At 35.0% G+C, this 23,683-nt stretch overlaps 1 protein-coding gene across 17 annotated transcripts in view; it reads right to left on the bottom strand.

Annotated features, from left to right (window-relative positions):
• The window catches only part of PTPRD (protein tyrosine phosphatase, receptor type D), a 468,668-nt gene that overhangs the window by 76,476 nt on the left and 368,509 nt on the right, over nucleotides 1–23,683 (bottom strand). For all 17 annotated transcript variants that reach the window (XM_025051481.1, XM_025051483.1, XM_025051482.1 and 14 more), the window contains one exon: nucleotides 23,165–23,262. In XM_025051481.1, the coding sequence (XP_024907249.1) occupies nucleotides 23,165–23,262 (98 nt within the window). The remainder of the gene's footprint in view (nucleotides 1–23,164; nucleotides 23,263–23,683) is intronic.

Here is a 23,683-nt window from a genome sequence, read left to right as displayed (position 1 = left end):
TAGGGACTTTTTAAGACTCAGTGTTAACTAATGAATGGATGTGACAGTCTACCACCTTTAATATAGAAAGATGTACATTTTACAAATGTACCACACTCGTCAAAGATATCAAAAATGTTTCAATCAGATATTTTTGTAAGCAGTTAATTTTTTTCTTCAGATAAATGACAAATTTGCACCAACTTCATATGTTGTCTAATGGTATAATTTGAAAGTCTGATTACAAAATATTATGTAACAAGTACTTATAGAAAATTACTTAAAGTAACAGTTTATTTACTTACATTATTAGAATTTATATGTAGAGAAGAGAAATTATATTCATAGTAAAGCATCTAGCCATATGAGGTGAGTAAATATTTTAGAGAACTCTCTGATAAACATTTTCTTCTAAATTATATCTTGGCACCAAGGATAACTTAGCTTATTTCTATGAGGATACCATTTACGGCCACATTTAACTTATCTTAATTTACTATGGATTCAAAATGACAACAACAACAACAACAACAACAAACCAACAACAAAAACTGGATTCTTTTTGACTCAGTAGGACAATGCCACCTGAACTCTAGAATTCAGATAAGCTATTTTACTGCTTTATATGTGACTGTGAAAAAGATTATTTCTGAGAAATCTTTTCAAATAAGAGTTCAATAAAGAGAAAACTTTAAGATCCGAAGATGTAAAAGTCTAGATTTTTTATTTTTATCATGCTCTTTTTGTAATATACCCCAACATTTTCCTGGATGCTATTGAATACAGAAGACAGACATTCCTAGTTCCCAAAAGTAGTATTCTAGAGGAATGATGGCAGTGATACATTTTAATCTTAATGTTTTAGTTTTAGTTATTCATCTCTTATAGCAAATTAAAGTGGATAATAAGAAAGGAATAGATAGAATTATAGTTGATGTTCTTAAAGACTAGAGCTTTGTGGAGAATTGTTTTATACATATAATTCACAGAATGTAATTTCTGATGTTATTTGGAAAAGCAAAAGAAATTAAACATTTTGCAGATAGTTTGAGGCAAAATAAAAAGTTACTAAAATTTTATTAAACTGCTCTAAAGAGACAAAGTTGACTGAATTGATAGAAAGTAATTGCAATGTTTATAAAAAAGAATTACGTAGAGGTAACAAATAAAAGTTAAATGAAATTGATGTGTTGCATTTAACTGAATAATTCACAATGGCATCCTTTCTTTTCCATGAATAGCAGCATACTAGTTTTTGGCACTGAATTAAGATGAATGCATAAATTCCTCACCACTCTTTGTAAACGTTGATGCATCTGTATAGATCCAAAAGGATTATGAGAAGTATTACATGTGAAATACCTGATGCAGCATTATAACTAATAGAATGGTAGACATTTTACTTTTCCCTGCCTCTACCCACTTACTCAGGTAAGAATATCCTGATTTAAGACAATCTTAGCAGCCAAGGAACATCTGCTTTCTCCCTGATGCTAACTGTATCTTCTTTAACAATGACACATAAAATTGAGACAATTACCCAATTAACTTAGCTTTTAAAAAAAAAAATCCATTTCTGCCCTCCTTCATGCTATGTACCAATATGTCCACCAGATTCCAAATTGGCAGAGATACTTTTCTGGCAGAGATACCAAACAAACAAACAAACAAACAAACAAAACACCCACAAGTAGCCACATATTCCTCATTATTTCTATTTCGCTTGACACTGGAGAGCTGACCATTCAGAAACTGAGTGCAAAAGTAGAGTCAAAAGAAAAATCAATTGGTAAATGAATAGCTTGTTTTTTTCAATTGTTGTGACTCACATTACAACACCATTTTATAAACAACAGTATAAGGAAAACGGGAGCTAAATTATCATTTGTTTTTGAAAGCTTGATTATAGTTGAGTTTTAAGTGATAACACTAATTCCTCTTTATCAAATGTAGAAATTTCTAACCTAATTTGAAAACATACTATTTTTTCTCTCTTATTTTACTTTGCATCCTGTAGACAGATACATTTTAGGCTTTCAGCATTGCTTCGCTTGCCATTTAATAAAAAGTTTGTTAAATCTTTTCTTTTCCCGTATTTATTTTTCAGATGTGAAAGGGAAAACATATGAATTTTCAAACCGAAATATGTATGAATACGTTTTTCTGTTGATGTTCAGTCAATGCCTTTCATATCTTTTTCCTGGTTCAGAAAAATAAAAATCCTACATCTGAAATGAAACGAGAAAATATGATGCCTCCTCCAAGTCTGCAATAGAATACAGAAAATCCTAAACAAACACTTTAAAAACTGTCCCCAGCGCCCCACCATTCCATCCCCAAATGTATTTAGCACAGCTATCTAGTTGAAACATGTGCTTCCATTTGCGCCCTTATGGCATAGTATATATACCAAGAATGACTTGCTGTTAATGTCATTATTCCTTATGGGTAAGGTAATAATAGTACACCGTACTGAATATAGGCTTCTAATTAAAGAAGGTAGATCATAACTATTTATACTCCTAATGCTCCAGTATCTCAGAAAGTATTTACAATCTTAAGCGTCATGTATACTTTCTTCTCTCATATGACAAACACATTAGAAAGACTAGGACCAACTAACATGATCTAGAATTCTAGAGTTTAATTTCTTTCTAAACTAAAAGATAATTTCAAGATTAATTTGTTCTGTTTAAAATGTATACTGGTTTTATAATATAAAATTAAAGATTATTTCAGGCAAAATATATTAGAAAAATGTCAGTACATTGATAATTTTACAGATTAGTCCTTTGGAAAAAAATTGGAATCACCTGAGAGTAAATACCAGCATAGGGGTTCTAATTTATCTGATATTGGATATAAAATGTTTAGTATATAGTTGATTTTAAAATGCATTTGTAGAATAAATGCCTGAAATGCATTATAGGCAGGATATATGGCAACAATGACTTTTACCCCAGAACATTAGAAATAGATAAATTAGTTTCCCCTCTGAAGATATAACTGTAAAGTAAACATATATTGGAATAAACCAATGATATGTAAAATCATTTTAAATAAACAGAATGGCTCCCAGGCTCACACTTGGTGGTAACCTGATGGTAAGAGAAATCCTTGACTTTGGCACATTTGAAATTCATTCTTAGTGAACATCTGTAACAGCCTCTCATACCATGATTTCCAACTTTTGTACATCCACTCAATATGCTGAAGTATCACTTAGTGGTTGCTATCCAGGTGATGATTCTATATAGAGCATATTACTAAATTTTTCATACAGCAGTATATATTTGTAAAATTAATTAACCATTTTAACATAGTGGTGTTTTTGCCTTCATATTTTGTTTCAATGATTGTGCTCCTAAGAGGTCTCAAGGCCACCATGTTGGGAGCTGCGGGGAGAGTGCAAGGGCCCTGATCAGACAGATGGATAACAAGCTCTGGTATAGGCTGAGTTTGAGTTAGGGGAGATTAATATCCCAGTTTACATCTGCTGTCCCAGTTTAATTATTCATAGGACCATCTTTCACTCTCAAGGTATCCCAGTTTGGGCAATAAATTGTAAGATTAGAGCGGGCTCTCACTTAATCATATCCATATCTGTATCTTGGGTTCTCAGTGAGCTTCATGATACAGTGTCACAACCATCATAGCCAGGTGAATACATACATGTGGAGAGAGAGAGACAGATGGTAGGTTCTGCTAAATACTGAGTTCCCTTACACACTCCATCACGTGGACAGGTAAGTGGAGATAAGAAAAGAACAATTTCAGCAGAATGACACTTGACTCAACTTATCTACTCTGCTGATGTAAGAGTGGGATATTAAACCAGAATGAGAGAAGGTGGCTGGTGTGGACCCCACGATTCACCCTTGTTCAGTTTTCTATGCAGTTGCATAGAAGAGAGAAAAAGTAAAATAATAGAACGTGTGATTCTGAACACACATTTACCCTGCACTGTACTAAACCATCAATTTAGCCTATTTAGATTATAATTTTTCCCGTCTGGGGCAGGGTGCTGGATGAGAAGAATGAGATGGTACATGAGCTGGTTGGTATGTTCAATTGAAAAGGAAAAGAAGAATGTTAAAGAACTGTTTTTATACATTAATCATTTCACAGAAATAATTTTTAATCTTTTGTGTCTAATATATTTTAAAATATTTAAAACCTATTATTGAAAAATTAGGTGTAATTATGGTATGATTTCTTTCTTTTTTAGCTGCTCTAGAAATGGAACCACGGAATTATTCTATTGCTTAAGTATTACCCAATTCAGCCATCATACACATCTTCAAATATAGCAAGTTCTAAACGATTACAACATGTATAAACACTCCCTTAAAAAAATCTACCTGCAGCACCATATCTAAAGGAAGGAGGAGCAAAAAGTCATAGACACAAAGAAAATAGAGGACTCCAGTCATCAAAGCTGATGAAATGGCCATTAGATCACACAACTAGTGAAAGTGAGGTCCCCAGAACACGATTACCTCTCAAGTTTATAAAACTAAGGATGAAGTTCTGGAGTAAAGTGACCTTATCAAGGGACTTTCATGGTTTGGAGGCCTGGCTTGGGGTCACTTTGCCTTGCCCATCTGATTCACATTCATCCCACTATGCACCTCTGTCAAGCTAAACTAGTCGCTTATCCATTATCTCCTAGGGTTAGACTGAGACACAGTGTTAGGCATTAACTCTGCCTAAAAGCCTTGAAAGTGAAAACTATGTCTTTCTCCTGAACAAATAAATATATAGGACGGTCATTATAGAATCATTTACAACAGTGAAAAAAATAGAAAATAGCCTTATTATAATAGCAGATTGGTTAAATGACTTACAGTGTGAAAAAAGTGTGAAGCTATTTTGATGATAATGATAACGATTATTACAACACCATTATGCACTCAACCTCAATGTAATTTCTTAAAACAAATTGAGGTAGATATTGTTATCTCCATATTATGAATAAAGAAATTGAGGCTTAGAGGAGTTAAGACTCTTTCCATAATTCCCCATGATAGTCCACAAAGAAGTGAAGCTGAAATATGAATCCAGAGTTTTCTAACTTTGAAGTCTGAGCTCTTAACTACTACATTATAATGCATATATTTAAGTTATAACTTTAAATTTACTAACATAAAGTTCAATTCTTTATTTTAAACTGTGGACAGTAAGAAAAACATTCAATAACAGATGTCTCTGTCAGTTTGGCTTAACAGTACTTTTTACTTCCAAATGTTTTTGAAGATAAAAGACCTGTTATAGCTTTCTACATTGTTAGATTTGAACATGATTCTTATCATATTAAAAAGAGTGGAATATTAAGTATAATCTTTATCCTATATAATTATAAACAAAGATACAGGATTTTAACCTCATTTTTACCCTCCCAACCATACTCCATTTCCCTTCTCTTTCTTCTTTCCTTTCTTTCTCTCTCCCCTTCTTTTTCCCTCTTCCTCCCTCTCCCTCCTTCTCTCTTCCTCTGTCTCTTTCTCTCTCTCTCTTCCTTTCCCCCACTCCTCACCCCACACCCCACAAATTGTGCAGGCAAAGGGAGAAAGCTGATACACATGCGTTCTTTGGAATTGAATAGCTGCAATGGAGCAAAGGGTAACGCAGTATTGGCAAAAGCCACTGAGAATGGTGAGAGACCAATAACTCATGAATAACAAGTCTGTACAGTTTTAATGACTATTCTAATGGTTTAATAGATGGCACTTTAATAGGATTTCTAGTACAACCCTGAAAGCTTGTCTTCAATAAATCTGTCATTAACAAAGAACTAGGTTGCTTCACCACATAACTGTAATTTACTGAATCTGAACACACACAAAAATACGGCAGTTGTCATCCTATATTACCATCTTGGTCTCACGTATTTTGTTAACTATTGTGAGAGAGACAGCTACATGCTCAAAATGTAGGCTGCCAGTGAAAAAGGTGCATTTATACTAAGAGGATGCAGTAGAAATTAAACAAAATACAGCAGAAAGCTCACAATTGTCATTATGTGTATGAGGACAAAAGTAAAAATAGTAACATAGATGTGTGAACATTGAAACTTGAAAGATTCAATGGAGTTCTTTTAGAAACCGCTTATTGAATTCTTTGGGTGATTAGTTTATGACTTCCTACAGCATTGATTCTACATTTGTCTCATATTATTTTATATTATCTTATTTACTGTACTGAGTTATAGTTCATTACATCAAGTTGCCATGCTGTGTTCCTCAGTGTGCACACCAGCTCAACATATATGTTGAATTGGTTATAATCAGTCCTAGTGAAGAATCCTAAATTCTAGCCTAGTTTTTCTCTGTCCATGTCAGGGCTTCTCAATTCTGACTTTTCATGTCGGAATACTTCTTGTCTGGAGAGTACTTTCTGATCCTTTCTGTTTTTCCAAATCCTACCTTTCTTTCAAGGTTCAAGTCCAATCCCACTGTCCCAATCTGCTCCTGCCTCGAGTGCTCTCCCACACACTTAATCACATGCACCTACCACTATACATCACAGTGTGGATCATCTATTTGACACTTAGTTATGCTTAGCCTTATAGGATTTCTTCTTTTTAAGTTGCTTAAATTATTATAACTTACCTTTTAATTTGATATTTCTTTATTCCTTACCTCTATTATAAGTTCTTGAACAAAACACAGTCTACTATATATCCTTGTAGTCTATAAAATGGCTAGCCCAGTTGAGGTACAGGTAAAAATACTGACACAATTTGACAATATCAGATTATTGTCTCAAGTTCTATGCTGGTCTTTTAAAATTTGGAACTTTTTTTTGTAATTATACTTTTACCTCCTGATTTATAATGCTGAGTCTTAAAATGTATACAAAGATTTTGAACCCAAAGGTCACAGACTGATGCATTCTTCAGAATATCTTCCCCATCAATGCTGTAAATTCATAGCTGTAAATTCACTGACTTTACAGCAATCTATACTGATTATCAAGACTACTGAAAATACACATTGGCTAAGCAATAGTTCATGAAAGTTGCATAAATTCAACAAGGCCTAGCATATGTTAAAGTAATAAAAATTTCCCTTCTCAGATCCAATGATGGAAAAAGTTAAAGAGACATACTTTTGCTAGGGGATCTGTATATATCTATTTATAAGTAATGTTACTATAAAACTGACTCCCTTTTCCAAAACTGAAAGTATTATCAGTCAAGCCACTCGATCAAAGTAAAATTTTATGCTGGAAAACAAAAATAACTATTTTGAGTTCATTTAAAATACCACTTGTTTATTAAGGAAAAAACATTAGATTTCAGATTGTTCTTTATTACACAGCATAGGTCTTATTTATTCCAATTTGAGGGTATGCTTTGATAATTTAACAAGATAGTAAATAAAACCTAAAGAAGCTAAACAATCTTATAAATAGTAATATGGTTAAAGTAACAAACATAAAGAACATATTCTAATAAATGGACCCATTTTTTACCAACAGAGATATAAAATACAGGTAGGTTACCTTCGTCAGGAGTTTATAAAGAAAGAAGAGAGAGAGATATCTATATTATACTTTATCAACTCCTATTTCTTTATGGAGGTATATATTTCATCCAGTTATAGGAATTTTGATTGATATTATAACACAAAATTCTATGCTTGATAACTTCCCTCAAAACTTAGAGAAAAAATAAGTTCTGCCACAGAAACATAATAAAGAACAAATGCTGGTCCATAATCTTACTTATACATTCAAGTAACAGAATATGAGAAGGGAAATATGAGTTTTCTCTAAAAGGGATCCAAAAACCTAAGAGTTTGAAGCATTTATTTTTCTGTCCAAGAAATTAGCAAATATAGACTTTGAAGAACAGATTTTAGATAGCGCTAGCACTCTAATTGGATTTCTAAATCCCTGAATTTACTGAATGTTAGAAAACCAAAAAAAAAAAAAAAAAATCCCATCGCCCTTCACATGGTGAATCTAACAAACATAGAAAAAAATCCAAGCTATACTATGTTGAAGTAAAACTTATAGCTTCACGATACTGGAATCCAGACAAAATCCAGTTATTGATGCTTTGGCCTAAAATTTGGCTAACATTCTGAAAGAAACTTTAGACTCAGAATTCAAGAGCAAGGACTCTGTATTATTCATCTTTGTACTCTCAGAGTCTAGCAAAGTACCTGGCACGTAGTAAGAACTCAGTAAATGTCTGCTGCATGAGATGAACTGAACATAAAGCTGGAAAAGGAATAAAGACCTCTAAAGAAACAGGCATTCTTAGTCTTGGAAATTTTTTAGAGGCAGCCAATATTTTTAGAATTGGTCTTCCATTGTTCTCAGGGGTATTTGGAAGAAATGAGCAGCTTTGTTTCACAGAATTCATTTGTTTATTCTCTAACGAAAATTATAATCCTTGCTCTGTGGCATCACAATTGGTTGCTGTGGGAATGATTATAGATCAAAAACAAAAAGATTATATCCCTTTTCAAGAGCAAATGAGTAGCAAGAGCGGATGGAGTCTTAAGGAAACAAAGATGTTCTTTTCATGCAAATATTTTAATGATAAAACTGCAGAGAGATAAATACTGAAACTACTAGTCTTTGTGAAACATGCTGGCAGATTTCTAGCTTTGAGGAAAGATGATTTTTCCCCTTAGAATTGACCTTGAGACATGAATACTCCAGATCATTTTTCTTTACAGACACTGGGAGAGTAGAAAAAAGCGAGTTTTGTAAGTAGCATTCTTATGCTGCTTTATTTCAGGCAAGGCACTGAATGTCTTCCCTACTCGTGTACACAATCACTGTCAGGGAGGTTGATCTCCCACACTGACCTAATAATATACTGCCCAAGGGAGGTTCACCAAAGAAAGTCGAAAGTGGATTCTCCACCTAGATAGAAGACCATTGCCCATATAATTGCTGCTCCTCTGTCCCCATAGGACCTCTGCTGCAGTTCAGTAATATTATAACCTAAGAAACCACCTTTATTCATTACCTGATAATTAATATCATATGACTATGTTTGTGAAGTGGGAGATACAAAGAGCAAAAAGGTTTCTGTTTCATTTTTAAAACATTTCGACATTCAATCCAGAGATATTTACCATGCTAGTCACCGGGATACCTCAATAAATATGATTGTTTCCCTACCCTGTAGAAGCTCCAATTCTAGTGGAAGATACACAAGTAAAACGATGAAGTCCCACGCAATATCATGGATTCAACTGCGACAGAGTAAATCAAATCTGCCATAAATACAGTGAACAGCACCTGTCTCACCTTAATATTTGTTCTATACTCATGCTTCCTTCAGATTTTGAAATTAAGCATTTTCGAACAACTCCTTGAATATAATATACCCACTAACTATTCAAATACAAAGTATATCCACTGAACTGTACAGTTTAAAAATGTAAATTTTATAATAGTTTTATATCTCAATAATGAAATGATAAAGAAAAATACATAAAAATGATAAAGAAAAATACAGAAAAATACATGAAATGATAAAGAAAAATACATATCCTGTCAAACCTTTTGCTGAAAATCACTTTTGTTTCTTTCAATAAAAATCACCTCTTATCACAATTCTTGATAGCTACCTAAATTTCTAGTCCTGTTTGTAATTTGGGTTCTCATATAGGAAGCAAAACTTCTGTAATGTTTCCAGATACCTTGACTTTAAAACATATTAAAGTTTCATTTTATTTTCAGAAAACATTTCCCTTTATCCATGAGTTTGTTTTGACAGGGAGAGCTTGCCTAGAAAACGTCAGCTGTTGCATCATGTCAGATGGGTAAATGGCTGAGGGATGTCGGCCACGCCACTTAACCTCCCCGAAAATGTCTTCTCTTTAATAAGACAACATGAGTGGACTAGAGTAGAAGACTTAAGGATCCTCAAATATAATTCTGTAGTGGAAACTTCATGACACTGATTCAAAACTGTGAAATTTTAGGAAAGTTTTTATTTTTAAGATATTGGGAGAACCCTTGAGCTGTGACAGGAAGGATCAATATGGAAGAAATAGAAAAGGAAAGAAAAAGGAAATCAATGCCCAAATGCACAGCTACGCCCACAAACGCCAATGCTCAGACTGAAAATTTTTATTCTCCTGGTGTCTTCACTGATGATGAGGAGGTCAATTAATTACTGTGGGGGGAGAAGGAGACCAAGTCCTCTTGCCTTCCCTAATGCGGCTCCCTAACTGCTCTTAATACAAAGGGAGGCATTTCACTGTTCATTAACTATGCTAATTATGGTTTCTCAATCACTTCAGCCATGTCTGCACTCTGGAGTTACAAAACACCAAGAGATTCAACCTAAGCCTGCCAGCAAGTGATGGGGTTGGGGTGGGGGCAGGAGGTGGGTTGCGGCGGGGAGGGGGAGACATCACTACAAAGAGAAAACAAAAAGGGACACCTGGCATCAGAAAGAATGTCATCTTTATAATATCTACTTTTAATCTTGTATTATAATAATGAGACAAACAGAAGTCCAAGGTTAGAGAGAGAATCTATAAAGGTCACCCAGTGAAATCGCCAGGTATCACGCTAAACTTCTGCCTCCTCAATCCAGCTTTTTCAGTTATATGCCACTTGACATACTGTTCACTTTAACAGAAATAAAAGCTGGAGCTAAAACAAAACGATAACAATGAACCCTGAAGCTAATGGAAATAAATATAAGTAGGCAATGAGTTTGTACACTCTCACCATCTTGAAATATGGCAAACTTCTAATTGTGAAGTAACAGCTTCTATCTTTTCAAGTCATTTAGCAGCTTTTATATGACATTAAGTTGTAGGAACTTAAAAGAGGATTTTGCATATATGAAAGAATGCTTTAAAAATCTTAAGGATAAATGTCGCTTCATATCATTTTAACAGATTTACGAAGCTTAATTTATTGTAGTGAACGAGTTCTTCTTTCGTCACGTGTCTTATCTAAATGAAGGTAGAATTTGGTGATATGTGAAGAAGAGGGCATTTTGCCAGTATATGTCTTCACTTTTTTTAATTGTCAGGACTAAACTAGTAAGTAGATGCTGGTCTACAGTTTAAAATGTCAAGACATGAACAAGTCAGGACTACCTTCTCTGAGAGTGAACACTTACTCTTTATGCCTTCCCATCCTTCAAATACCTACTTCTGTTTCCTCTCTCCACTCTATTTTCCTAGTGAGTTAGTTAGGGTCAGAAGACAAATGCAGTCATCGCTGTGGTCTGAATATCACCCTGACACCAACGCATGTGGGTTCACATCTGTGCTCTGTCCCTTACTATCTATGTGACAAGTTAAATAAGTTACTTAAATTTCCTATACTCTCTTCTGTAACATGGGGATATTAATAGTACCTACTTGCAAGGATTGAATGAGTTAATATATGTAATGTGTTGTGAGGAGTGCCTGGCACAAGGTATGTGCTATACAAACCTTTACTATCATAATTACAGCTGCAAAACTTTCTAGACTATAAAACTCTGTAGAAAAGTATTATTATTATCATGATATTAAAATATTATGCACTTTGAAACCGAAGAAGAAGATATAAAGAAACATTCTGAAAAACGGGAGGAAGAAGGAAGAGGGAGGGAGAGAGGAGAGAGAAGAAAGTGGGTTGGGGGAGAAGGGAAGAGAAGGAAGAATGGATTAACTCAAAGATCTCCATGAGATGAAGTATGGATGACTAATGAATGCCCACTCCTAAGGAATCTTACTTAATAAGTGAGAAGTAATGCAGCTCTGATTATGCCGCATGCATGAACTTCTTAGTAGAAGCCCAACACTCCAGTTGCTGCATCCGTGATGACTAAATGTTTCCCAAGGCATTGTTAAATCCACAAGTTCATGTAATGTCTTAGTGCTTACGTCGTTCTCTTTTATCCTCTCTGTACTCCCGACATAGTGGTGTGTCCGACAATTATTTTTCAAATATGACGAACTGTTTAGCCATGGTAGAAAAACCATGGCAAATGATACTGCCACTACCATTTATTAAATTTAAAAAGAAATATATAAATAAGCAAAGACATCCCTATTGTGTCGGGCGGCAACAGGCTCTCCTTGCTCCAATCTCTTGTTGCAGCATTGTTAAAATTCTGCCCAAGAGCTGTCCTCACAAGTGACATAAACATAGATGTATTCGGTTGGTCTCTGAGGTACTCTCCCCTTTAGGAGAAGCAGGAAATCATTTCCAGGTCTTGAGAATATTTTTGTGGCATGTTGTCACAACCTTTCACGAGGGCAATCATCTTTCCCAGATCATCACTCAGCATCATGACCCCTATGTTTCAGTGACAGGCACAGAAGAGATCAGAATACCCTGCATAAGCCATGACCCTTCTCATCTCAATGTCTTTGTGTGTGCATCTCTCTTGGGCTAGCAAATTTCAGTGACTCTTCAACACAGATGTTCTCTGAGAAGCCTCTCCTTAGTACTGCCTTTTCTTCAACTATTCCCTACCCATACATACCATGTTTTTATAATTATTGGTTCTTTTTTTCTATTTTTTCCTAGGAGACTATGGTCTCATCCAGGGCAGAGCTTATTTCTTGATCATTTTTATTCTCCAGTAAATGTCAAACAGATGAAGGCATTCGAATGGTTCTTCTTATAAATAAGGAAACCGAAACCAAGAGAGGTAAACAACTTGTCTAGGGGCATTAAAATTCAAAGCAGAGACACAAGGACAGGTTCTACTCATCAGTGAGAAGGATTTTTTTTCTGAATACTTAATATGTATTTAATTTCAAGAAATTCCATTATGTACAAAATATGAAAAGAACTTTGCAGACATCATAACCACCCTCCATCTTCATCACCTCTCCACCTTCTCTTAATGGCTTTCATAGAGATTCTTTTTGGAAGAAGGAGAAGGGAATGTTATAGAAGATAATATGACTCGTAAGAAAAATTTAGTGTTATTGAGTGACTAATAGGCAGGTCATGTGCATTAAAAGTTCACCACATCGAGGGCCACTTCGATTTACTTTGTGCTTGCCTTTGTACAGAAAGGCAAGAGGCCAGGTGCCTAACATATATTCATCTTCATTACAAGCTCATAAGTAGACACTGATATTCTTATCTTAAATAAGATAACCAAAGCTACACAAGGTGAAGTAACTGGTTCAGGGTCAAGCAGCACAGCTACTAATTGGCACCATTAAAATATGAACTTTATTTTCTCTGACTTCAAAACTTTCTTTGGCATCCGCTATTACACTTCTCTAAATGCACACATCGCTCTGGCTCTAAAATCTCAACTTCATTTAAAAATAAAAATAAAACTCAAAAAGTGGCCACTTTAAAAATTCTTGCTATAGTCTCTTTGAAGTTGAAAGTTTACTTTGGAACCAGAGATACTTCAAGATCATGTCTTTAGAGTGTTGGGCTCTACATGGGAACAAATGGAAAGACAATTTAAACAACGTCCAGTGATGGTCAAGGGCCAGTTTGTTATGGTGTACTTATATGAGAATAAGGATTGAGAAAGAGAAACCCAGAGTTATATGAGATTCCCGCAGGACGAGTATAACTCCAAGAAAATAAAAAAAGGATCAAGTGTAAAAGATATGGAACTTAATGTTGGTAAGGAAAATGTTTGAGGTTGAAAAGAAGTGGGTACAAGAACAAACATTAAAAAGTACAAAAGAAATAAGCTTTGAAAATTGAGAATTTGGTTGCAGTTTGAGTTCTGACAACTAAACAAATTCAAAAAGAATAAAAGGCTATAAACACAGACACACACATCCTGGCTTTGGATGCAATGTTTCTTCTTAGGGCGAGCTGCTGGGTCTTTGTGTACTACTAGATTTGTTTACAAGATGCAGAATGGCAGCCAGCTGGGAAGGGACTCTGTGTACCTTTATATCTTACTTGGTGAGGCTGGTCCTTAGCTACAAAGAAAGCAAGCATCTTCTCAAATTGCCAACTAGCAGGCCCATCTTTACTATAAAAACTACACTGGGAGATTAATCAGTAGGTACTTTTGAGTTAAAGCTGAGGAGTCTGCATTAAAATGTATTCACTTCTGTACTGTGGAAATATAATAACAGTCTATTTTCTGAGAGAAAAGGGCCTGAAAATAAGGCTTCGCTGCTGATGGATCAGGTGGGCATGTTGACTGAGGAAAGCTGCTCTTTTTACTGAAAGACATTCTTTGTTCTCTTCACTCCTGTTGTTGGTACAGGCAATTTTGATCACAACAAAGAGTTTCTGTGAACTGTAAATTTAGTTAGAAATCGATACAGACACACACTTTGGTTAATCATCTGCTGTGTATCCATTGGTGAGCTTACTGTCATGTGGCCAACGGCAAACAGAGAAGGCGTAACATCTAATTAGCAGATTATATTTGAACACAGAAAATGATTAAATAAAAGAATGTGCAACATAGTAAGTGTTAATTGCATTGGTTTAAACTAGCAAGTTTTCTTTTTCCTTTCTTCTTCTTTTTTTTTTTCTGAGTTCAGCAAAGCCCTAGGCATTTGACCAATGAGAGGATGGAAAGAGGCTGGGGTTTCATTGATTCTAAGACAAACATTTTTTTTTTTTTTGCCACATTTTAACATCTTTATTACATTGATGTGCATCATAAAACTGATGGTATCTATTTGATGAAATAATAGCTACTAACGTAACAGCATATCAGGGACTCTGCTAAGCATTTTATATGTATTAATTTATTTTAAATTATCTATGAGGTAAGTACTGTGAATGCTTCCTTAGGAAAAAATGAAGAAACTAAAATAGAGATAGGTTCAGATATTTCCTTAAGGTCACACAGCTTAAGCCAGGTGCCAAATTTAGGCAGCCTAACTCCAGGCCTGTGTGCTTAGCCCTGTGCATCTATCTCCCTCTTCTATATTATTCCCATTGTCGGATCAATAAGCAAAGGGCCCTAAATGGCAGGCAGGCAGGCTTGTCCCAATTCGAAGCAAGAAAACTGACTGCTATGTTCTTAAGGAACTGGGTAATGAATCCCCCACCGGCATTCCCAATGTTAGATTATCAGGAGATTCTACTTCAGAATGGTAAATTTAGCCATTTGATCCTCTCTACTGGAATCGACTTGGTTTAACCGGCTCAGGAATAAAAAAAGTTGTTATTACTTTTCGTTTCATGAAATCACTGACTTTTTTTATCATCGCATTACACAAACCACCATAATTTGTTCAAAACTAAAAAAAAAAAAAAAATTTCTATCTTTTGCGGCTCTTGTGTCAAAAATGTTAAAAAATGGAGACTTTTTCCTGATGTACTGCATTCTTCAATTTTGCATAAATATGAACCTAGATCTCTCTCATCCTCCACTTGCTTGCTTCAGAAAGATGGAGGAGCTACCTCCAAGAAAAATCTAGTGCACTGAAAGCTGGCAAAAAGTCAGGGGTGTGTGTGTGCGCGCACATGTACTCACGTGTGTGTTCGGTTTCTTGTCTGTGTCTGTGTAGTGCCCTGATGAAGGTTTACCCTCATGAGTTTACACATGCATTATAAACTAATTGAAAGCAGATATGACAAGCGGTTTCACATTACAAAAGCTCGCAAGTTTATACAACATTTAGTAATGAAAGCTTTATGTGTACAAATGTACTTTGGCATACATGGTCAAATATTCCAAGAGCCTTTTCTTAAGGAAAATAGAAATGTTTTCTTTTGTGGCCACTGCTTTGATGACAGAAAACTCTGTCCCTTCTACGGAAAATTATAGTGTTTACCACTGGGAATGAAGAAACTGTCTATGGAGCAAAGAAATGCATTGTTAGCATGTCATAGGAAAACCACTGGGTTTTCCCAGGTATAGTCATGCAATCCAAATTGGGAAGTATGACATTTTCACAGAAACTTTTAATATAAATATCATTCTAGTTCAAGACTTAGGTTTATGGACTCTATAATCAGGGCATAGTAAGACTCAAACAGTAAAACATTTAGGTGTCTAGGGCAGGTGAGTTAAGGTACAGTGTTCTTCTAACAACAAGAAGGCATAAATCTATGACCTGGTTCAACTATAACTAGGTATGTGACCTTGAGAAAGTCACTCTCTTCTCTACCTCTTGTTCCTTATGATCTTCGAGACCTATTCCAGCTCCAAACATTTAAAAATACGGTCTATGCAATGTTTTTAAATGTCTCTATATGTCTTTGCACTGCCTCAATATACTTAATTATTTGTGAAAGAAATAATGTATCTTTTTTCTTTACCTATCTGTTTCTTTACCTAGACTGTTGTGAAGATTTTAGCTCACTGGATAAAGGTGCTACATACATGCTGTTATTAAAAGAGAAGGACAGGACAATGCTATCTGAAATATTTCAGAAAGAGGCTCATTATCACCTGCACAGACTGGAGATGTGAGAGCACTGCCATGAGTACAGAAAGAAACCTCAGCACATTTGGATGCTAAATGGTGGAGGACATGTGAGTGCTGAGATCAAAGACAATACAACTCCAGAGATGGCAGCAAAGACACGGGGATTGAGTTGTGACTGGGAACAAAATAGGTCAAGAGTGTCCTTTTTGTAGGGTTTCTGGGAACCACAGTTTCTTGCCCCTCCCTGGAGGATCACAACAAAAAAGACTGCTTTTCAGAGTAGTTTTAATACTACTAAATATGCTAATGATGACAAATTTGAAACTAGATGTTGGATGACTATTCATGCCAGTGTAACTGCCATGGCAGAATAGACTGTAGTCCAAAGGTAACTTGTAAGTTAGATTTTAGGATCTTGGAAGAAAATTTGCTATCGGAACTATGTTTAAAAAGGGAGTTATTTTCTCAATCTAGACCACAAAATGCATAAAATCTGTAATGTACTTGATGTTGAGTATGCGATCTAGGAGATTATTTCCATGAAAAACTGTATCTTGAAAACCCAACTGGGAGCTAGTTTCATATCTTCTCTGACTTTGTAGCTTTTCTTGCTGGTGACCATAAGGATGCCTTTGTGTCAGGGTCTTGACCAATGGGAGTGGAGTGAATACATACAGTCAAGAGTTAATTAATCCTGTCTCTAGAAAAGAAGAAACTTATCTACATAACTAAGAGAGAAGGTTGCTTCCATCTCATTCACTCCTCACATTACAAAGCACAGTTGGACAAATGTGCAGAAGTCAGAGTATCTCTGCTTCAAACAGCACTGTTTGTATGCTTAAGGTAATTTGGACACATGTGTTCTTAAACTAAGAAATGCTTTATAATCCCCTAATTCTTCTTCTCCCCAGTTTCTTCCTCGTTCTTTTCATTATACGCACTGATGACAGATTAACTTCTTAAGAAACCAACTTGTAAGTATGCTCCATATTCTCATCATACTCTAAAAAAGCTTTTATCATAGAATTGATTTTATTATAATTTTTCATTGACATGTCTGTTCAATAAAAGAGTAAATTACTCGAGGGTAGGCATGTAGGAGCTTAATAAATACTTTATTAGTTTATTATAAGTATGTGATACTTCAAAAATCTTTCTTGGGCTTTCTATATAAAATAATCCAACCTTTAAAGTACCAGTTATTAAGCCCTATATACATATATGTGTGTATACACATGTAATGTACATATATATAAAATATACATAAATCATATGTGTGTCCTAGAATTTATACACATACAAACACATATTCCATAATCTCTAATTCTCATGGTGACACATTTTACAAATGAGAAACTCGTAGGATTATCTAATTGTGCAAGACTATACCATACAATGTGTTCCAATCAAAATATAAATTTCCCTGGGTCCAAATCCCATATCCTTTCCAACAATGACTGTCCGCCCCCACCACCCACGGATGAGCCTGGCACTGAAAGCTCATTATAATTTTTGGCCTTTATTATCCAACCTAATTTCACCCAGCTTTCTACCATAAGCAATTTGTTCTATCATAACGAGTCTACTTAGTGCTCCCCCCACCTCCACATATGCATTATTATGCAAAGCTATCATGAGGAGATCGCGTTAAAATGCAGATACAGACCCAGTAGATTTGGGATAGTGGCAAAAGTTCTGCATTTCCAGCAAGCTCTCAGGAGATACCAATGTGGCTAGTCTGTACTTCATACTTTGAACAGGAAAGTACCAGAGCATTCTTTTCCTGTGCGTCTTTGACCTTTCTCTTGACAAAATACTCCTCACCTTTCTCTTCCTACTCCCACTACCAGTATCACCTTTTCTTCAATACCTTTCTCAGTTCTTCATTACACTTGATCCTTACTAAATCCTAGCAGGATCCCCCTAGTATTTAGGATTAGCTCCTTGGGATTCTTCTTGTTTATACACATCTATCTTTGCCTACTAGGCATCCTGGAAGTATAGGTTTCTTATAACTTCTATATTCTTCTCAGCACTTAGTATCATGGTTTTCTGTAGTCATATGGTATATAATTATCAGTTAATCTTTCAGGTTCAAAAGCCCCCTTCCATAGTAATCCCCCACTTTCCAATCCAAGGAAGGAGCCAGATCTACATGAATTGGTTGTTAATAGCTATGTCCTAATTGTGTCTCCATAACAAATGAGTTAACTGGAGTTCAGAGTTTGTTCTCTGGCATTTGGAATTTGACTGGCAAGAGAAATGTTTTCTCTTTTCTGAGGGGGCCTCTATGTAAATGAAAGTATGATCAAAGGCTGTATTTTCTATATCTGACTGGGAGAAACAAGAAGCTGGCCTGTACAGAGGGAAGACTAAAGCTAGCCCAGAAAAACACTAAGATGACAGTTCCAGAGAAGATATCTGGAAATCTCTACAGTCCTCTAGTACCAGGTAACAGTTCTTGAAACAGACTTGCATTGCTAGTCTTTGGCTCTATAATAAATAGGTAATTTATAAATAAATGCATAATAAATAATTCATAATAAATAAAACAAACTTCCCTTAGTTTTCTCTTAAGCAAACGCTATGGGCTGTAGTTACTTATGACCCATCTAATATAAATAGGACTTATGTATATAATATTAGTAATGATGATGCTAGCTGTGATACCTGTCAAATAAATATCATATACTGGTTTATCTGCCATGCCAGAAAATGGTGAAATGAAGGCCAAAGGGTCATATTCTGTAATTTATTATCCTAAACCAATGATGTTTCTCAAATTGAAGTCTTTAGAACACGTACTTCAAAGTCACCTGAAGTGCTCTTTTAAAATAGACATTTTCTGAGAGAAAATATTTTCAAATTATATATTTAATAAGGAATTACTGTCCAAATTTTATAAAGAACCCATGCAACTCAATAGCAAAAAATAACCTGAACAATTCAATTAAAAAATGGGCTGAGGAACTGAACTGAATTTTTCGAAAGAAGACATACAAATGTCCAAAAGGTACATGAAAAGGTGCTCAGCATCATTAATCTTCAGAGAAATGCACATTGAAAGTACAATGAGAAATCAGCTCACACCTGTTAGAATGGCTGTTATCATAAAGATGAGAAATAAGTGTTAGCAAGGATGTGGAGAAAAGGAAACCCTTGAGCACTGTTGGTAGAAATCTAAATTGGTACTGCCCCTGTGGAAAACAGTGTGAAGGTTCCTCAAGAAATTAAAACTAGAATTATTTATGATTTAGCAATTCAATTTATGGGTATATATCCAAAGCAACCAACATCAGTATCTCACAGAGATATCTGTACCTCCATGTTCACTATAGCATTATTCATAAGCCAAGACATAGAACCAACTTAAGTGTCTATCTATGGATAAATGGATCAAGAAAATATGGTGTGTGCATGTACAATGGAATATCATTCAATTATAAAAAGAAGAAAATTCTGCCATTTACAACAACATGGATGGACCTTGAGGCCATTATGCTAAATGAAATAAGCCAGACAGGGAAAAGAAATACTGTATGATCTCGCTTATATGTGGAATTAAAAACAAAAACAAAAAAACACCTGAACTCATAGAAACAGAACAGATTGGTGGTTGCTAGAGGCAGGGGTGGGGGATGGGAGAATGAGTGAAGGTGGTCAAAAGATATCAACTTATAGTGATAAGATAAATAAGTCCTGGGGGTGTAATGTATGATATAATGACTATAGTTAACAATACGATATTGTATACTTGAAAATTGCTAGGTGAGTATATCTTAAAAGTTCTCAATGCAAGAAAAAAAAATTTAACTATGTGAGGTGATAGATATTAACTAAACTTACTGTGGTAACCATTTTGCAATATATACTATGGCAAATCATTATGTTGTACACTGCAAACTAATACAATGTTATATGTCAATTATGCTACAATAAAACTGGGGAAAATACAATGAGTGTTACTGGTTGCCATGGCTGATCTACTGTACCAGCTGGGAATAGAAATTTGAATTTTAATTTGGCTTCTGAATGTTCCACAGGCATTAGCTAAGACTTGGTTTGGCAAGGCCTACACATACTACTCTGAATCAATTTGAAGATTCACTGCCTAAAGCATTGGCCTTGACAGTAACATCGACTTTAAGGAGGACTTTATCCCCTGCATTCTAGATGCCATCCCCAAATTCTGGCTACTTAAATTTTAGTAAGACTTTGCTGTCTCATATCACTTAATGAAAACCTAAAGTATTTGTAAAGACCTTCAAGATGCAGTTATACTAATTTCTCGAGACTCTTCTTCCAGCTGTCATTGAATCCAACGTCCGAGCCCAGGGCGATTTATGGTAAAAGAAATCTCTCACATGATCTAATAATGCTGTGCTACTATTTCAGCCTATTACTCCCTTCTATTCTGATCTCAAGATAAGTGCAGTTTCATGCCTTAACCTCTGTTTGAGTCTTAGAATCAGAGTAACAAATTTAGCTTCATGCATTTTGAAAGGTCCGAGTAAACATTAATCCATAGTGATTATGACAAAATAATAAAATGTTTGAAAGTAATTTGACTTGTCTTTTCTCCATTTTCTTCACTGAAAACCAGTAAAAAAATATATTTATATTTATATGAGTAATAATATACAAAAACACATTTTTTCCAAGTGTTGCTCTGTGGCCTAAAATATTAGGTGGAGGCCTTTATCCTATTATCACAGATGAATACTACACTTAAATATCTCCTTCATGGCTGTTAGGGCACAGTAGAGTCAATTCATGCCCAGGGAGTTTTAATCACAGATCACGGTCATGATCAATGGTAAAGAGTCAGTGTGGGCTATCACGTCAATGGCTACTGGGGGAGTTTTTAATGGCACATTGCCAGCATGCATTTTGTAACTACTTTCAAAGAGCACTTCTGACCTAATGGCTAAAATGGCTAAATGAGTATCATTAGAGCATCTTCAAATGCAGCATTTCTGAAGAAATTCCATATTTAAAGGAAGCTAGTTATTGTAGTCAGTGCATACAACCAAGATTGCTTGAGTGATGCAAATACTGTCAGTGGTTTAAAATCATAATGGTAGAGTGAATTAATGGCTTATTAACAGATTGAACTATCAAATTTTAATTTTTGTGACCCATTGTCATCCATGATCATTAATATAGTATTAAAGTAGGGCTATGAAAAAAATATCTCAGTAAAACAATAAGAAGAATCATGATAAAGATAAAGAGCGGGCTGGAGAGGTGAAAGATTTCTGGTTGGTGAAAACTGACATTTAACTAAGAGGTTTTCATGTTGCCCCAGGTGACATTCCTCATATGCCTTGTTTTCTTTCTTAAAACTCAATTTGCTGCCTCAAGCTCCAAACCAGAAACTACTGAAATTGTTTTAAAGAATACTACATAATATAAAAAGAGCCATTATAACCAAGAGGAAGAACAGGAAAAAAATAAGAAGCTGAGCATTTGATAAAGCAAGACATTTCATAAACCAATGTGAGCTTCATAAAATTGAAAATATTCTCCTGAATGCTTGGAATAGAATAAATGAAAATCTAACTTAACCAATTGGGTGTGTGGGGGGGAATCCAAACCTACCCCCCACTCATGCCAAAACAACAACAACAACAACAACAAACACCAGACAAAATCCCTTGGGTTATATCAAGTCTTTTACAAAGATGGAGTATGCAAATTAAATAAAAGAGTATTCGGCTGTCAAGGGTGGAGGGGTATGGAGCTACATATATGTTTTGCTTACCCACCACGGTGATTTAAAATAATGAAAATTTGAAGATTTGAAGACATTACAAAGTTCATGCAAATATCCAGAGTGCCACGGGCTCCATTGCTCTATGTTTTCTCACATGGAGCTTCTTCATATAGTCGATACCCCTTTAGTCACATGAAATTGGGGCTCCTCTTAGAGAATTTTTACCAAATGTGATAGGACAGAATGTTCGAGCTGGTAGGGATTAAGAGATCTTCTAGTACAACAGCCTCATTTAATGTTGATATAACAGAAACCACGAAAGGTAACAGATTCTTATTAAGTAAATAAGTAGAAATTCTGTATGGTAGAATTTGGACTACACAGTCACTCAACAACCTTTGCTGTTTAGAACAACTGCAAGATTTTAGTTGTACATTTCAATCTTATGCTAAGTTAAACTTGGCCTAAAAGAATAATAATGGTTCAGTTATCAATAATTCACTATGTACTCTTGTTCTTGGGAAATATCAGAAATAAATAATTTTAAAACTTTCTGCTTGATAAATGCCACAATATCCAAACACATGCACATTTATGGAGACTTTTTTTCCACATTTATCAAGAATTCACACAGCACCTTTACAGATTCTGCAATTTTACAGCACCAGTTCACATTGCTCCGAAACAGGTAACTTTCTGAGAACATATGACTATCTTAATATTAGCTCTAGTATCATTTTAGACTGAAGGGTAAAATCATGTATAGGTACTCAAGCATTATAGAGTTTTCAGGCAGTGTAAAATTAAGAATACTGAGAAATCTACTTGTCCCCTATAATCTCTTTTTCAGTGAGGATTCTCACCATGAATAGTGTATTTGGCACCCATTTGTACACTGGGAAGCTTATTAATTCAGTATATTCTATGAACTTCAAACTAGAAAAGATAATCAATCTCATTAAGTAACACTGAACAAATGTAAAACATTCAACACCATTTAAATGTGCAACTACTATGCTGATTATGCAGGTATTTATATCTGATTCTGAGTCACATTTAAAAGAAAAAGCACTGATAAAGTTAATTTTCAAGAATAAAGTCAAAACAACGAGGGGGACAACTTTTAAAATTACTGTCGAGTATAAACACACTGAATTACCTCATATTCCTGGGAAAACTTCAAGTTGTCGTTTGCTTTCAACCTTTCAATGTGATCTGCAAGTTCCAAGATAGGTATTGGAGGATGACTAGCCATACCTATTAAAAGGAAAGAAGAAACACATTTGAAAACAAATAAAAATGATGCTAAGTATTTCAAAATATAGAAAATACTATAGTTAGAAATGGCCTGAAAATATGTGAGTAGTAAAGATGTTTTATGTGAGGAAGCAGGCAGATAGTTTGGTTACTCAAAGCAGGACATGCTCTGGAAGGATGAATTTTGTAGCCAAATGAAAAGTCACCAAGCATAATCCCCAAACTAACACTCCTGGTGTAAAAGAAAGCGTTATTGTGCTATAAATCAATGCGGTTAGCTAGCGGAGAAAAATGACAGTCAGGCTTGATGTCAACTTCTGCTTTGAGTAATGACTACTATGTCATTTCAAACTCCTTCTCCTGCACTGTGTGAAATGGAAATTGTGTGGAATTAAATGGTGTAAAGTGAACTAAGAAAACA

The sequence above is a fragment of the Pteropus alecto genome, unplaced genomic scaffold (assembly GCF_000325575.1).
Source record: "Pteropus alecto unplaced genomic scaffold, ASM32557v1 scaffold95, whole genome shotgun sequence".
Taxonomy (NCBI): Eukaryota; Metazoa; Chordata; class Mammalia; order Chiroptera; family Pteropodidae; genus Pteropus; species Pteropus alecto.
The sequence above is the reverse complement of the archived record's forward strand: the minus strand, read 5'-3'. Positions and strand labels throughout refer to the sequence as shown.